Here is a 15,984-nt window from a genome sequence, read left to right as displayed (position 1 = left end):
GAGCGGCCAGTGTAATAGTCCATGGTTCCATTTAGCTTGTTTATTCTCTACTGGCCTCTCAAGTAGGCCACTACTGACGCCTAGTTGAGCGGCCAGTGTAATAGTCCATGGTTCCATTTTGCTTGTTTATTATCTACTGGCCTCTCAAGTAGGCCACTACTGACGCCTAGTTGAGAGGCCAGTGTAATAGTCCATGGTTCCATTTTGCTTGTTTATTATCTACTGGCCTCTCAAGTAGGCCACTACTGACGCCTAGTTGAGAGGCCAGTGTAATAGTCCATGGTTCCATTTTGCTTGTTTATTCTCTACTGGCCTCTCAAGTAGGCCACTACTGACGCCTAGTTGAGAGGCCAGTGTAATAGTCCATGGTTCCATTTTGCTTGTTTGTTCCTTACTGGCCTCTCAAGTAGGCCACTACTGACGCCTAGTTGAGCGGCCAGTGTAATAGTCCATGGTTCCATTTTGCTTGTTTATTCTCTACTGGCCTCTCAAGTAGGCCACTACTGACGCCTAGTTGAGCGGCCAGTGTAATAGTCCATGGTTCCACTTCGCTTGTTTATTCTCTACTGGCCTCTCAAGTAGGCCACTACTGACGCCTAGTTGAGCGGCCAGTTCTTGTTTATTCTCTACTGGCCTCTCAAGTAGGCCACTACTGACGCCTAGTTGAGAGGCCAGTGTAATAGTCCATGGTTCCATTTTGCTTGTTTATTCTCTACTGGCCTCTCAAGTAGGCCACTACTGACGCCTAGTTGAGCGGCCAGTGTAATAGTCCATGGTTCCATTTTGCTTGTTTATTCTCTACTGGCCTCTCAAGTAGGCCACTACTGACGCCTAGTTGAGCGGCCAGTGTAATAGTCCATGGTTCCATTTAGTTTGTTTATTCTCTACTGGCCTCTCAAGTAGGCCACTACTGACGCCTAGTTGAGAGGCCAGTGTAATAGTCCATGGTTCCATTTAGCTTGTTTATTCTCTACTGGCCTCTCAAGTAGGCCACTACTGACGCCTAGTTGAGCGGCCAGTGTAATAGTCCATGGTTCCATTTAGCTTGTTTATTCTCTACTGGCCTCTCAAGTAGGCCACTACTGACGCCTACTTGAGCGGCCAGTGTAATAGTCCATGGTTCCATTTAGCTTGTTTATTCTCCTTGTTTATTCTCTACTGGCCTCTCAAGTAGGCCACTACTGACGTCTACTTGAGCGGCCAGTGTAATAGTCCATGGTTCCATTTAGCTTGTTTATTCTCTACTGGCCTCTCAAGTAGGCCACTACTGACGCCTAGTTTAGCGGCCAGTGTAATAGTCCATGGTTCCATTTAGCTTGTTTATTCTCTACTGGCCTCTCAAGTAGGCCACTACTGACGCCTAGTTGAGCGGCCAGTGTAATAGTCCATGGTTCCATTTAGCTTGTTTATTCTCTACTGGCCTCTCAAGTAGACCACTACTGACGCCTAGTTGAGAGGCCGGTGTAATAGTCCATGATTCCATTTTGCTTGTTTATTCTCTACTGGCCTCTCAAGTAGGCCACTACTGACGCCAAGATGAGCGGCCCGACACCTAACCTAACCCAACCCAACCTAACCTAACCTAACCTAACCTATACTTATCTAGTTTGAACGTTAGGACATATCTGTACTGGCCTCGCAATTAGGCCACTTAGGACACCTAGTTTAAAGGCCAATGTGATGCTTCCATTTCGTTTTTAATATTTATTCACGAACGGCAAAGTAGCCGACGATAAAAACATAGATAAGAGACCCATGTATTGTCCCTAGTTTAATTTTGCGTGTTTATTCTCTACTGGCCTCTCAAGTAGGCCACTACAAACGCTTAGTTCAGAGGCGCGTGTAATTGTACACGGTTCCGTTTTGCATGTTTATTTTCTAATGGCCTCTCAAGTAGGCCACTACCAACGCCTACTTGAGAGGCCCGACATGGAATTTCACCCGCCTTGCCTAAACCTAACCTAACCTAACCTGGTCTAATCTCGTTTGAACGTTTAGGGCATATCTGTACTGGCCTCGCAATTAGGTTAAAGGCCAATGTATTATTCCAACATTTCGTTTTGCATGTTCATTCTGTATTGGCCTCGCAATTAGAACATTTAAAACGCCTTGTTAAAAGGCCAGTGCATTACCCCATTTCATTTTTCCTGTTTATTCACGAAAGGCTAAGTATGCGCCTCTTTACACGGAAAAAGACAGTAATATAGCAATGTTTTGGAAAAGGCGGCAATTTATGGTTAGTGAGAAATAATTTGGAAAAGGCGGCAATTTATGGTTAGTCAGCAATATTTTGGAAAAGGCGGCAATTTATGGTTAGTCAGCAATATTTGGAAAAGGCGGAAATTTATGGTTAGTCAGCAATATTTTGGAAAAGGCGGCAATTTATGGTTAGTCGGCACAATGTAGCAATTGGCCATATGTCTAATCAGCGCCACTAGCGGATGGTCTGAGAACTACTCCCATAGAGACTAGGTATATTTAAGAGGGTTTGCAGAATCATAGCCAGGTGGCTCGAACGCCGCGCCATCTGACGGAAATTCTGCAAACCTGCTTAAATATACCTAGACTCTATGGGAGTAGTTTTCAGACCATCCGCTAGTGGCGCTGATTAGACATATGGCCAATTCATACTATTTTCTCCATCATAGGTTCCGCTTTTCCTCGTAGGGGGAATACTACTATTTTTACTACCATCCTACTAAAAATTTTACCACTATGGAAAACGGCCTCTAAAATAGGAATGACCCGAATGGTCTTACGGGTAATCATTTTAAGGGTAGCGCATCGAGGGGCTACTCACTCAAAATTTCTCTTCGTGTCGCAGTATTTGAAATATCCGCTAGTTTTTTAGCTCGATTGTACGGTCCTCTATGCCTTAGTTTCAAATACGTGTAGTAGGCTGTAGGCAATTTCACACGTATTTGAAACTAAGGCCAAGAGGTCCGTGTACTCGAGCTAAAAAAACTCGCCGATATTTTAAATCCATAAGTTTATGGTCTCTTGTCAGCACGCACAAAGCTAGGTTTCATAGAACTAGCTTTGCGCATGCTGCCAACCGATGTTGTAACAGAGTATATACAGAATAAGCTGTCGTCCGAGATAGGGAGTTGCCTATCCTGTAGAGTGAAAACAAATTTCCTTACTTGCATTCTTTATCCATGATAATGATAATACTACATTAAAATATTTGCTTGTTTCCTCCCCTGTTTTTGAAGTTTGAAGGGTTAATTTCGTCTGCTCCGCGTTCTGTTGTAAAAACGGGTTTTTAGAGGAAAAGTGCTTTGAAAATTGAAACTACTTGGAAGTTGGAAGCGTATTAAAACGTTATCTTAGGACTTAAAATTTAAGGTAATATCGATTATTTGAATATTAATTTTTAAATAGGTACCTCATTCGCGAAGACTTGTGGAAATTCCTCTTTGGCCGATTACCTAATTAATTGAACCCCTCCTTTTCGAAATCTTATGGTAAGCTGGATAGATTACTCAAATTAGAAAGTTGAATGCTGATTTCCTCATTTTTGCATGAATAGCCAACATACCGCATTCAATTTACGTTAATATTAAGTGTTTTCGTGAGATGTTTATGTTATTTCAGCTTTAATGGCAATCTCGCTCAATATCTACTGTTCAACAATGATGTAAAATTTGCAACCCGATTCAGATTTCGATCAAAAACACGTTTGGATGTTCATGTGAAAACCGGTATGCCCATAAAATAACGCATCTTTCCTTTCAAGTATTTACATTGAGCTCTTAAAGCGTTGCTATTGAATCACTTTTTGGTTCATTAGGGAAATATGAAGTTCAAGTGCGATCAGTGCGGTTTCCAGACAGGAATAAGCTCAACCTTTAAGAATCATCAATTAATTCACAGTGACGAGCGTCCATTTAAATGCGATATTTGCGAATATCGTGCCCGAAGGCGGGGTGATTTGAAGAACCATGTTGCGACTCACAGTGATGAGCGTCCATTCAAATGCCATATTTGTGAATATCGTGCCCAAACTAGCTGCAATTTAAAGAAACATGTCGTGACTCACAGTGACGAGCGTCCTTTCAAATGTGATGTTTGCGATTACCGTGCCCGAACACGCGGGCATTTAAACATACACGTCACGACTCACGGTGATGAGCGTCCATTCAAATGCGATATGTGCGAATATCGTGCCCGAACACGCGGGAATTTAAAGACACACGTCGCGACTCACAGTGATGAGCGTCCCTTCAAATGCGATATTTGCGATCACCATACCCGATATCGTGGTGATTTAAAGAAACACGTCTTGATTCACAGTGAAGATCGTCCTTTCAAATGCGATATTTGCGAATATCGTGCCCGAAGGCGGGGTGATTTAAAGCAGCATGTCGCGGCTCACAATGATGAGCGTCCATTCAAATGCCATATTTGCGATTACCGCGCCCAAACACGCGGGCATTTAAACATACACGTCACGACTCACAGTGACGAGCGTCCTTTCAAATGCGATATTTGCGAATATCGTGCCAAAACACGCAGTAATTTAAAGACACATGGCGCGATTCACAATGATGAGCGTCCATTCAAATGCGATATTTGCGATTACCGTACCCGGAAACGCGAGGATTTAAAGATACACAATGTGACTCACAGTGACGAGCGTCCCTTTATGTGTAATTTTTGTGATTTCGCAGCCAAATTAAAGAAAGGGCTAAGAAATCACATTGCTAGACTTCATCCATCAAAATCTGGAGTTGAACGAATAATTCCAAAACGTGTTTCGTCAAAACGGAAAAACCAATACGATCAGTCGACAAGTAAGCGGAAACGTGCTTCTGCGAAAGATAATGCTGGAAAACCCGATCAGGCAGACAGGAAATCGAAATTATCAGATTCTAGCAAAGTTCAGAATGAAAGTAGATCAACTGATGTTGCAGACTTTGTTTTCCCTTTAAAACAAAAGCCAGACGACAAACGAAGAAGTTCGCAGCCAGAACGAAGTGGGCCAAATACAAACCACGATTCTCCTAATGAAATTCCTCATCCAAAAGAATTGGAAATTCATTCTGAATCAGATCCCGATGAACCCAGAAACGCAACAGAGTCTCATTCTAGTCTTTCAGAATCTGTCGGTTCCGACTTCAAACAAGGGATTTCATTATTGGGCGAATTTAATACCATATGTCCAACCATAACCTGTGAAGAAATTAAGAAAGAACCCGAACCTTTATCGAACGATAATTTTAGTTCTGAGTTTGACTTAAATTGTGTCAAATTGGAAAACGAAGATGCAACGCCTTTTCCATCAAATGAAGTGATACACGACCCAGACGCATCGAGGCTGGATTCCAATGTGAAATGGGAAGAACCAATTGATCACCTGAAGAATGAGTTCGGTTTTCATGACAATGACGCTATTGAGGAAGACTCTCAGTTTACCAACAAACGTTGTTCTATTATTTTGACAAGATTGGAAGATTCGGGGAATTACCTTGGATGCTATTACATCAGAATGAAAGAAGCACCTTATCTTTACGAGGCTGTTAAAGTTAATTTAAACTCCGTAATTTAATTCCATTTTGATCTACTTTGGCGTCATTAAAGAGTCAAATGCCTGTTTTCCAATTGAGTAATCGTCACAATTACAGTGATCTCATTTCAACAATCCGCATGTGTTCCCTACCTTGTTTTTTTTTTTTCAAATAAGGTTACTCGATTTGATGAGTTGCCTTGCCTTTAGAAACAATATTGTAAGAAAAGGCTGCATAACGGCTCATTTCTTTTCGTTATCAAATTAATTTTCATGTTTATTGGCTTTGATTGAGATGGAACATAGTAAGTTAAAACCTTGCGTTTTAAGGGCGTTGACGTTTCTTTATAAAACAGTGTATCTTAGTAAAACAGCGTAGGTCGAGATTCGCCTAAAAATTATAACAAAAAATAAAACTCCATTCTTAATAAAGTTTTCGTTAAATTTAAAAATGGGGGCATTCATTTATTAAACTTATTTATAGCAAAAATATATATTCCATATGAAATGATATACAGTATTTTTTATATTTGTTTTGTAACGTCGGTGAACATTTGGCTACTAGAGAAATAATTTCCCAAGTTATTTGAACTTATTTCTATGGGAGAATTATCAGTTTTTCATCAAAAGATGTGATAAATTTTATGGAAATGAAAACAACCTTCAGCAACTTCATTTTTATAAATCAAAGTATCGAAAATTGTATCCACATATAATTTTGTTCTTTCAAATTTTGTGATTCAAATCAGTAAGCGCAATAGCTTTCTTTCACTTGTGACGTATATGGTCTAATTAAATCGTCACGGGCTTAGCTTTGGCAGTGGGCGGACATCTTTGGTACAGCTTTGGTTCTATGGTGACGTCACACTAAGGCGTCTGAGATACCTCTATACGAAAAACTTTGTCCAATCATAAAACCATAATTTACATTGAAGAAAATAGTAACCCAGGTCTTTCATCATAAAACAACACATGATTAAATATTTTAATCGTATTAGAAAAATCTTTTTCAACTGCGTACAATATTTTTTTTTTATTTTTTGCCAGAACCCCCAGATTTCAATCAAAGAAAGTTATTTAATTATAGCTGAAAAATACCTACTGAAAGTGACATAAAAGGCTAACCGTTATAAAATTATCCTGATTTTAATAACTCAAATCACTTTAATCAGTACACACTAAACGGGCGGACGCGGGAGTTTTCCCACGTGGTTTTACAAGGTTTGTGGCACTAAAATACTACCTTCGGGGGGTTATTATGAACTCCTGATATAAGTATTTGCTTGTTTCCTCCCCTGTTTTTAAAGTTTGAAGGGTTTGGTTTCGTCTGCTCCGCGTTCTGTGGTAAAAACGGGTTTTTAGGGGGAACACTATTTTACCCCGAAATTATTTTTGCCGAACTTTTGCCGAATTACCCCAAATTCTAAAATAGTAGCAATCTCCCATGCGTCGTCTGCTAAAACATCCTAAATGACTTCTAGCTTCGCCTTCGGCTTTTCGGGGTAAATTAGTGACCGTTTCGGCACTTTTCGGCACAAAAGAGTGGGGTAAAATATAAAAATACGGCCCCCACACTAAAAGTCGCAATTAAATCAAGCAATCATTCAAATCCATTTCAGAAATTAAATAAGCTTAACTAAACTACCCTCTCTCGCCCCAATGACTATTAATTTCAACTTAATTAAGTTTAATTAACGTAAAATTCGACCAAAAAAGTACATTTTTGGGACAAAAATTCAAATAACTTTTAATTAAACTACATAATTGAGATTAAAACTAAGGTATAAGCTGGTAAATCCCCTTTTTTCCCATTTAACACTGAAATTAAATTATATTATCTCTATAATACATTAATATTCAGGAAATTCCAAAGTTCGGGGTAAAATAGGGTTTTTTCGGCAAAATATTATGGGGTGAAATGAAAAAATATGCCAAGTCTTTGAAGAAGCGCGAAATTCAAAAGTTTGGGGTAAAATAGGGTTTTTTCGGCAAGGATTGAATTTTCCATTAAACATTGATATTAATGTGAATTATTTATTCAATCTCAATTTATAAGCTAAATCTACTCTTCCGAACCACAATCCAACGTTAATTTCAACTTAATTAAGTTTAATTAACGTAAAATTCGACGAAAACGTACATTTTTGGGACAAAAATTAAAATAACTTTTAATTAAACTACATAATTAAGATTAAAACTAAGCTATAAGGTGGTAAATCCCCTTTTTTCCCATTTAACACTGAAATTAATTTATATTATCTTTATAATACATTGATATACAGGAAATTCCAAAGTTTGGGGTAAAATAGGGTTTTTTCGGCAAAATATTTTGGGCGTGAAATGAAAAAATATGCCGAGTCTTAGAAGAAGCGCGAAATTCCAAAGTTTGGGGTAAAATAGGGTTTTATCGGCAAGGATTGAATTTTCAATTAAACATTGATTATTAATATGAATTCTTTATTGAATCTCAATTTATAAGCTAAATCTACTCTGCCGAACCACAATCCAACGTTAATTTCAACTTAATTAAGTTTAATTAACGTAAAATTCGACAAAAGACGTACATTTTTGGGACAAAAATTAAAATAACTTTTAATTAAACTACATAATTAAGATTAAAACTAAGGTATAAGCTTGTAAATCCCCTTTTTTCCCATTTAACACTGAAATTAATTTATATTATCTTTATAATACATTGATATTCAGGAAATTCAAAAGTTTGGGGTAAAATAGGGGTTTTTCGGCAAGGATTGAATTTTCAATTAAACATTGATATTAATGTGAATTATTTATTGAATCTCAATTAATAAGCTAAAACTACTTTGCCGAACCACAATCCAACATTAATTTCAACTTAATTAAGTTTAATTAACGTAAAATTCGACCAAAAACGTGCATTTTTGGACAAAAATTAAAATAACTTTTAATTAAACTACATAATTAAGATTAAAACTATGGTATAAGCTGGTAAACTCGCTTTTTTCCTATTTCACACTTAAATTAATTTATATTATCTTTAAAAAACATTAATATGCGCGAAAGTTTGGGGTAAATTAGGGATTGTTCGGCAGAATATTATGGGGTGAAATGAAAAAATATGCCGAACATTTGAAGAAGCGCGAAATTCAAAAGTTTGGGGTAAAGTAGGGATTGTTCGGCAAGAATTGAATTTTCAATTAAACCTTGGTATTAATGTGATTTTTTTAATGAATCTCAATTTATAAGCTAAATCCACTCTGCCGAACCACAATCCAACGTTAATTTCCACTTAAATAGGTATAATTAACGTGAAATGGGACAAAATACGTACATTTTTGGGTAAAATATTAAATTAAATTTTAATTAAACTACATAATTAAGATTAAAACTAAGCTAGAAGTTGGTAAAGCTCTTTTTTTTTCCATTTCACCCTTAAATTAATTTATAGTATCTTTAAAAAACATTAATAGGCCCGAACTTCCAAAGTTTGGGGTAAATTAGTGATTTTTCGGCAAGTATTGAATATTCAGTTAAACATCGATATTCATGGGGAATCATTTATTGAATCTCAATTTATAAGCTTAATCTACTCTACCGAACCAAAATCCAACGTTATTTTCAACTTAATTAATCATAGTTAACGTGAAACTAGACCAAAAATATACAATTTTTGCACAAAAATTAAAATAACGTTTAATTAAACCACTTTATTACGATTAAACTAAGCTAGAAGTTGGTAAAGCCCCTTTTTCCTATTTCACACTGAAATTAACTTATATTAATTAAATTATCTCTAAAATGCATTAATAGTCGCGAAATTCAAATCAACTTAATTAAGTATAATTAATGAGATATTAACGCAAAACATCCATATTTTTTGAATAGACAGGAATATTTTTTAATGAAACTAAATAATTCATTATACAATTACACGAGTTGTTCGTCCAACCGATTTTTTCATTTAAAACTTAAATAAATTTACATTATCATAGAAAAACATTTAAGGCGCGAATGTTCGGCAAAAGATGATTAGGGAAAATTATTTATTGAAACTCATTTTATAAGCTAAAACAATACTGCGGAACCACATTTAAGTGTTAATTTCATATTAATTTGACGTAATTAAAGTGGAATGAACCGAAAACAACCTTTTTTGGGTAAAATTCATGGATAACTTTTAATTTGAGTAAAAGTCTAAAATTATAACTACACAAGTAGTTCGTCTAATCTCAAATTGCCTATTTCACACTTAGCACTTAAATAAATTTACACTATCATCTAAATTCATGAAAAGGCGCGAAAGTTAAAAATTCAGGTAGTTCGGCGAAAACTAAACTACACTATAAATTGAACTAACACTATTGCGCTACACTTCAGCATTAATTATAGCTTTACTGAGCATTTTTAATTTGAAATTCACCCTCAACGTCCATTTCCTGGAAAGAGCATAATCCAGATGGATACTAATTAAATTATAATAAAAACTGTCTTTGCAGACAAAGATGAGAAAAAGTAAGAGATAATTGCCGGAAGAAACAGAAATTCAAATTTTGACTTTTGTAGACATGATTATAAAACATTGAATATTTAAAAAAAATTCTTATCTTAGTTTTTTTCAACAAAATACCTTAAGTAAAAATATTTTATTGTGAAATATCTGCATCGTTTTAAAAACATTAGCATGAGCATTTTGCTTTGTATTAAAAATATACAGTTAGGTTTGAGTATTCGGCTCCACAAGGAGAATAAAATAAACTGAAAATCGTTGATCGCTGATAAAATAAAATTAGTATTGAGACCGATTGAGACCTAACAAAACGTGTTAGTTAATTTTAAGTTTTCAAACATGAACGTGTTGTGTAGCTCTCAAAAGGTCACGATCAAGATGCAGATCTTTTTATTGACTCTAATAACTATATCACATTCAAACGGGCTCTGTAATTTTCCGCTTCGAATTATTTTCAATATTAAAATATCAAAATTTAAATTCGTCAAGTTCAATTTTTCAGAATCCGAGTATTAAAAGCACTTCTTAGTCAAAAATTATTCCTGTCTATTCAAAAAATATGGATGTTTTGCGTTAATATCTCATTAATTATACTTAATTAAGTTGATTTGAATTTCGCGACTATTAATGCATTTTAGAGATAATTTAATTAATATAAGTTAATTTCAGTGTGAAATAGGAAAAAGGGGCTTTACCAACTTCTAGCTTAGTTTACTCGTAATAAAGTGGTTTAATTAAACGTTATTTTAATTTTTGTGCAAAAATTGTATATTTTTGGTCTAGTTTCACGTTAACTATGATTAATTAAGTTGAAAATAACGTTGGATTTTGGTTCGGTAGAGTAGATTAAGCTTATAAATTGAGATTCAATAAATGACTCCCATGAATATCAATGTTTAACTGAATATTCAATACTTGCCGAAAAATCCCTAATTTACCCCAAACTTTGGAAGTTCGCGCCTATTAATGTTTTTTAAAGATACTATAAATTAATTTAAGGGTGAAATAGAAAAAAAAGAGCTTTACCAACTTCTAGCTTAGTTTTAATCTTAATTATGTAGTTTAATTAAAAGTTAATTTAATATTTTACCCAAAAATGTACGTATTTTGTCTCATTTCACGTTAATTATACCTATTTAAGTAGAAATTAACGTTGGATTGTGGTTCGGCAGAGTGGATTTAGCTTATAAATTGAGATTCATTAAAAAAATCACATTAATACCAAGGTTTAATTGAAAATTCAATTCTTGCCGAACAATCCTTACTTTACCCCAAACTTTTGAATTTCGCGCTTCTTCAAATGTTTGGCATATTTTTTCATTTCACCCCATAATATTCTGCCGAACAATCCCTAATTTACCCCAAACTTTTGAATTTCGTGCATATTAATGTTTTTTAAAGATAATATAAATTAATTTAAGTGTGAAATAGGAAAAAAGCGGGTTTACCAGCTTATACCATAGTTTTAATCTTAATTATGTAGTTTAATTAAAAATTATTTTAATTTTTGTCCCAAAAATGTACGTTTTTGGTCGAATTTAACGTTAATTAAACTTAATTAAGTTGAAATTAACGTTGGATTGTGGTTCGGTAGAGTAGATTTAGCTTATAAATTGAAATTGAATAAATAATTAACATTAATATCAATGTTTAATTGAAAATTCAATCCTTGCCGAAAAAACCCTATTTTACCCCAAACTTTTGAATTTCCTGAATATTAATGTATTATAAAGATAATATAATTGAACTTCAGTGTTAAATAGGAAAAAAGGGGATTTACCAGCTTATAGCTTAGTTTTAATCTTAATTATGTAGTTTAATTAAAAGTTGTTTTAATTTTTGTCCAAAAATGTACGTTTTTGTCGAATTTTACGTTAATTAAACTTAATTAAGTTGAAATTAACGTTTTATTGTGGTTTGGTAGAGTAGATTTAGCTTATAAATTGAGATTGAATAAATAATTAACATTAATATCAATGTTTAATTGAAAATTCAATCCTTGCCGAAAAAACCCTATTTTACCCCAAACTTTTGAATTTCCTGAATATTAATGTATTATAGAGATAATATAAATTAATTTCAGTGTTAGATAGGAAAAAAGGGGATTTACCAGCTTATACCTTAGTTTTAATCTTAATTATGCAGTTTAATTAAAAGTTATTTTAATTTTTGTCCCAAAAATGTACGTTTTTGGTCGAATTTTACGTTAATTAAGCTTAATTAAGTTGAAATTAACGTTGGATTGTGGTTCGGCAAAGTAGTTTTAGCTTATTAATTGAGATTCAATAAATAATTCACATTAATATCAATGTTTAATTGAAAATTCAATCCTTGCCGAAAAAACCCTATTTTACCCCAAACTTTTGAATTTCGCGCTTCTTCAAAGACTTGGCATATTTTTTCATTTCACCCCATAATATTTTGCCGAAAAAACCCTATTTTACCCCGAACTTTGGAATTTCCTGAATATTAATGTATTATAGAGATAATATAATTTAATTTCAGTGTTAAATGGGAAAAAAGGGGATTTACCAGCTTATACCTTAGTTTTAATCTTAATTATGTAGTTTAATTAAAAGCTATTTGAATTTTTGTCCCAAAAATGCACGTTTTTGGTCGAATTTTACGTTAATTAAGTTGAAATTAACGTTGGATTGTGGTTCGGCAAAGTAGTTTTAGCTTATTAATTGAGATTCAATAAATAATTCGCATTAATATCAATGTTTAATTGAAAATTCAATCCTTGCCGAACAATCCCTACTTTACCCCAAACTTTGGAATTTCGCGCTTCTTCAAAGGTTCGGCATATTTTTGCATTATAATATTCTGCCGAACAATCCCTAATTTACCCCAATCTTTTCAATTTCGTGACTATTAATCTATTATAGAGATAATATAAATCAATTTAAGTGTCAAATAGGAAAAAAGGGGCTTTACCAACTTCTAGCTTAGTTTTAGTCTTAATTATGTAGCTTAATTAAAAGTTATTTAAATTTTTGTCCTTAAAATGTACGTTTTGGTCCAATTTTACGTTAATTATACTTAATTGAGTTGAAATTAACGTTGGATCGTGGCTCGGCAGAGTAGATTTAGCTTATAAATTGAGATTCAATATATAATTACCATAAATATCCATGTTTAATTGATAATTCAATCCTTGCCGAACTTTCCCTATTTTACCCCAAAGTTTGGAAGTTCGCGCCTATTAATGTTTTTTAAAGATCATATAAATTAATTTAAGCGTGAAATAGGAAAAAAGCGGGTTTACCAACTTCTAGCTTAGTTTTAATCTTAATTATGTAGAGTATTTAAAAGTTATTTTAATTTTTGTCCAAAAATGTACGTTTTTGGTCGAATTTTACGTTAATTATACTTAATTAAGTTGAAATTAACGTTGGATTGTGGTTCGGCAGAGTAGATTTAGCTTATAAATTGAAATTGAATAAATAATTAACATTAATATCAATGTTTAATTGAAAATTCAATCCTTGCCGAAAAAACCCTATTTTACCCCAAACTTTGGAATTTCCTGAATATCAATGTATTATAAAGATGATAATAATTGATTTCAGTGTTAAGTAGGAAAAAGGGGGATTTACCAGCTTATAGCTTAGTTTTAATCTTAATTATGTAGTTTAATTAAAAGTTGTTTTAATTTTTGTCCAAAAATGTACGTCTTTTGTCGAATTTTACGTTAATTAAACTTAATTAAGTTGAAATTAACGTTTTATTGTGGTTTGGTAGAGTAGATTTAGCTTATAAATTGAGATTGAATAAATAATTAACATTAATATCAATGTTTAATTGAAAATTCAATCCTTGCCGAAAAAACCCTATTTTACCCCAAACTTTTGAATTTCCTGAATATTAATGTTTTATAGAGATAATATAAATTAATTTCAGTGTTAGATAGGAAAAAAGGGGATTTACCAGCTTATACCTTAGTTTTAATCTTAATTATGCAGTTTAATTAAAAGTTATTTGAATTTTTGTCCCAAAAATGTACGTTTTTGGTCGAATTTTACGTTAATTAAACTTAATTAAGTTGAAATTAATAGTCGTTGGGGCAAGAGAGGGTAGTTTAGTTAAGCTTATTTAGTTTCTGAAATGGATTTGAATGATTGCTTGATTTAATTGCGACTTTTAGTGTGGGGGCCGTATTTTTATATTTTACCCCACTCTTTTGTGCCGAAAAGTGCCGAAACGGTCACTAATTTACCCCGAAAAGCCGAAGGCGAAGCCAGAAGTCATTTAGGATGTTTTAGCAGACGACGCATGGGAGATTGCTACTATTTTAGAATTTGGGGTAATTCGGCAAAAGTTCGGCAAAAATAATTTCGGGGTAAAATAGTGTTCCCCGGTTTTTAGAGGAAAAGTACTTTGGAACTACTTGTATGCGTATTAAAACATTATCTTAGAACTTAAAATTTAAGGTAATTCCGATTATTTAAATATTAATTTTTAAATAATTCGCGAAGACTAGTGGAAATTCGTCTTTGCCTGTCAGGGCTGATTACCTAATTAATTGGACCCCTCCTTTTCGCAACCTTATGGTAAGCTGGATAGATTACTCAAATTAGAATGTTGTATGCTGATTTCCTCATTTCTGCATGATTAGCCAACACACCTCATTCAATTTACGTGAATATTAAGTGTTTTCGTCATTAATAACGTAGGCTACGGTTCAACAATGATGTAAAATTTGCAACCCTATTCAGATTTCGATCAAAAACACGTTTGGATGTTCATGTGACGGAGCAGGACAATTTGGTCTCGCCGAATTGGTCTCGCCATTTTGGTCTCGCCGATTTGGTCGCGGGACTAATTGGTCTCACCGATTTGGTCTCAGTACTATTTGGTCTCAGTACTATTTGGTCTCGGGACTATTTGGTCTCTTGACTATTTGGTCTCTTGACTATTTGGTATCGTGATTATTTGGTCTCGGGACTATTTGGTATCGTGATTATTTGGTCTCGGGACTATTTGGTCTCGGGACGGTTTGGTCTCGTGATTATTTGGTCTCGGGACGGTTTGGTCTCGTGATTATTTGGTCTCGGGACGGTTTGGTCTCGTGCTTATTTGGTTAACTAATTAGTTGCCTCCTTTTCCAAAGCAATGGTCCCAATAATTCGTCGCCACCTTTTCCAAAATATTCTCCTATTAATTAGCTGCCACCTTTTCCAAAATATTCTGCTATTAATTAGCTGCCACCTTTTCCAAAATATTCTGCTATTAATTAGCTGCCACCTTTTCCAAAACATTCTTACTAATTAGCTACCACCTTTTCCAAAACATTCTCCTACTAATTAGCTGCCTCCTTTTCCAAAATATTCTCCTAATAGTTAGCTGACACCTTTTCCAAAATATTCTCCTATTAATTAGCTGCCACCTTTTCCAAAATATTCTGTTATTAATTAGCTGCCACCTTTTCCAAAACATTCTCCTACTAATTAGCTACCACCTTTTCCAAAACATTCTCCTACTAATTAGCTGCCACCTTTTCCAAAATATTCTCCTAATAGTTAGCTGCCACCTTTTCCAAAATATTCTCCTAATAGTTAGCTGCCACCTTTTCCAAAATATTCTCCTAATAGTTAGCTGACACCTTTTCCAAAATATTCTCCTATTAATTAGCTGCCACCTTTTCCAAAATATTCTGTTATTAATTAGCTGCCACCTTTTCCAAAACATTCTCCTACTAATTAGCTACCACCTTTTCCAAAACATTCTCCTACTAATTAGCTGCCACCTTTTCCAAAATATTCTCCTAATAGTTAGCTGCCACCTTTTCCAAAATATTCTCCTAATAGTTAGCTGCCACCTTTTCCAAAATATTCTCCTAATAGTTAGCTGCCATCTTTTCCAAAATATTCTCCAATTAATTAGCTGCCACCTTTTCCTAAATATTCTCCTATTAAGTAGCTGCCACCTTTTCCAAAATATTCTGCTATTAACTAGCTGCCAACTTTTCCAAAATATTCTCCTATTA

The 15,984-nt window shown here is 34.2% G+C and overlaps 2 protein-coding genes across 3 annotated transcripts in view; one reads left to right on the top strand and one right to left on the bottom strand.

The window, feature by feature from the left end:
- LOC149610541 (neurogenic protein big brain-like) overlaps window positions 1-15,984 on the bottom strand; it is a 291,238-nt gene that overhangs the window by 104,835 nt on the left and 170,419 nt on the right. The gene's annotated exons all lie outside the window — the stretch shown is intronic.
- Window positions 2,754-5,961, top strand: LOC149610547 (uncharacterized). The gene is made up of 3 exons (XM_089859081.1): window positions 2,754-3,348; window positions 3,598-3,704; window positions 3,794-5,961. The coding sequence occupies exon 3, from the start codon at window positions 3,800-3,802 to the stop codon at window positions 5,549-5,551; it is 1,752 nt and encodes a 583-aa protein (XP_089715207.1). The 5' UTR covers window positions 2,754-3,348; window positions 3,598-3,704; window positions 3,794-3,799; the 3' UTR covers window positions 5,552-5,961.

Source organism: Phalangium opilio, unplaced genomic scaffold (genome assembly GCF_054372755.1).
Source record: "Phalangium opilio isolate 3A_F unplaced genomic scaffold, DU_Popi_V2 ptg000329l_1, whole genome shotgun sequence".
In the NCBI taxonomy this organism is placed as follows: Eukaryota; Metazoa; Arthropoda; class Arachnida; order Opiliones; family Phalangiidae; genus Phalangium; species Phalangium opilio.
This window is presented reverse-complemented; position numbering and strand designations above follow the sequence as displayed.

Coding starts and splice junctions, on each gene's coding strand:
- LOC149610547 (XM_089859081.1), top strand. CDS start 3,800: ATGAAGTTCAAGTGCGATCAGTGCGGTTTCCAGACAGGAATAAGCTCA.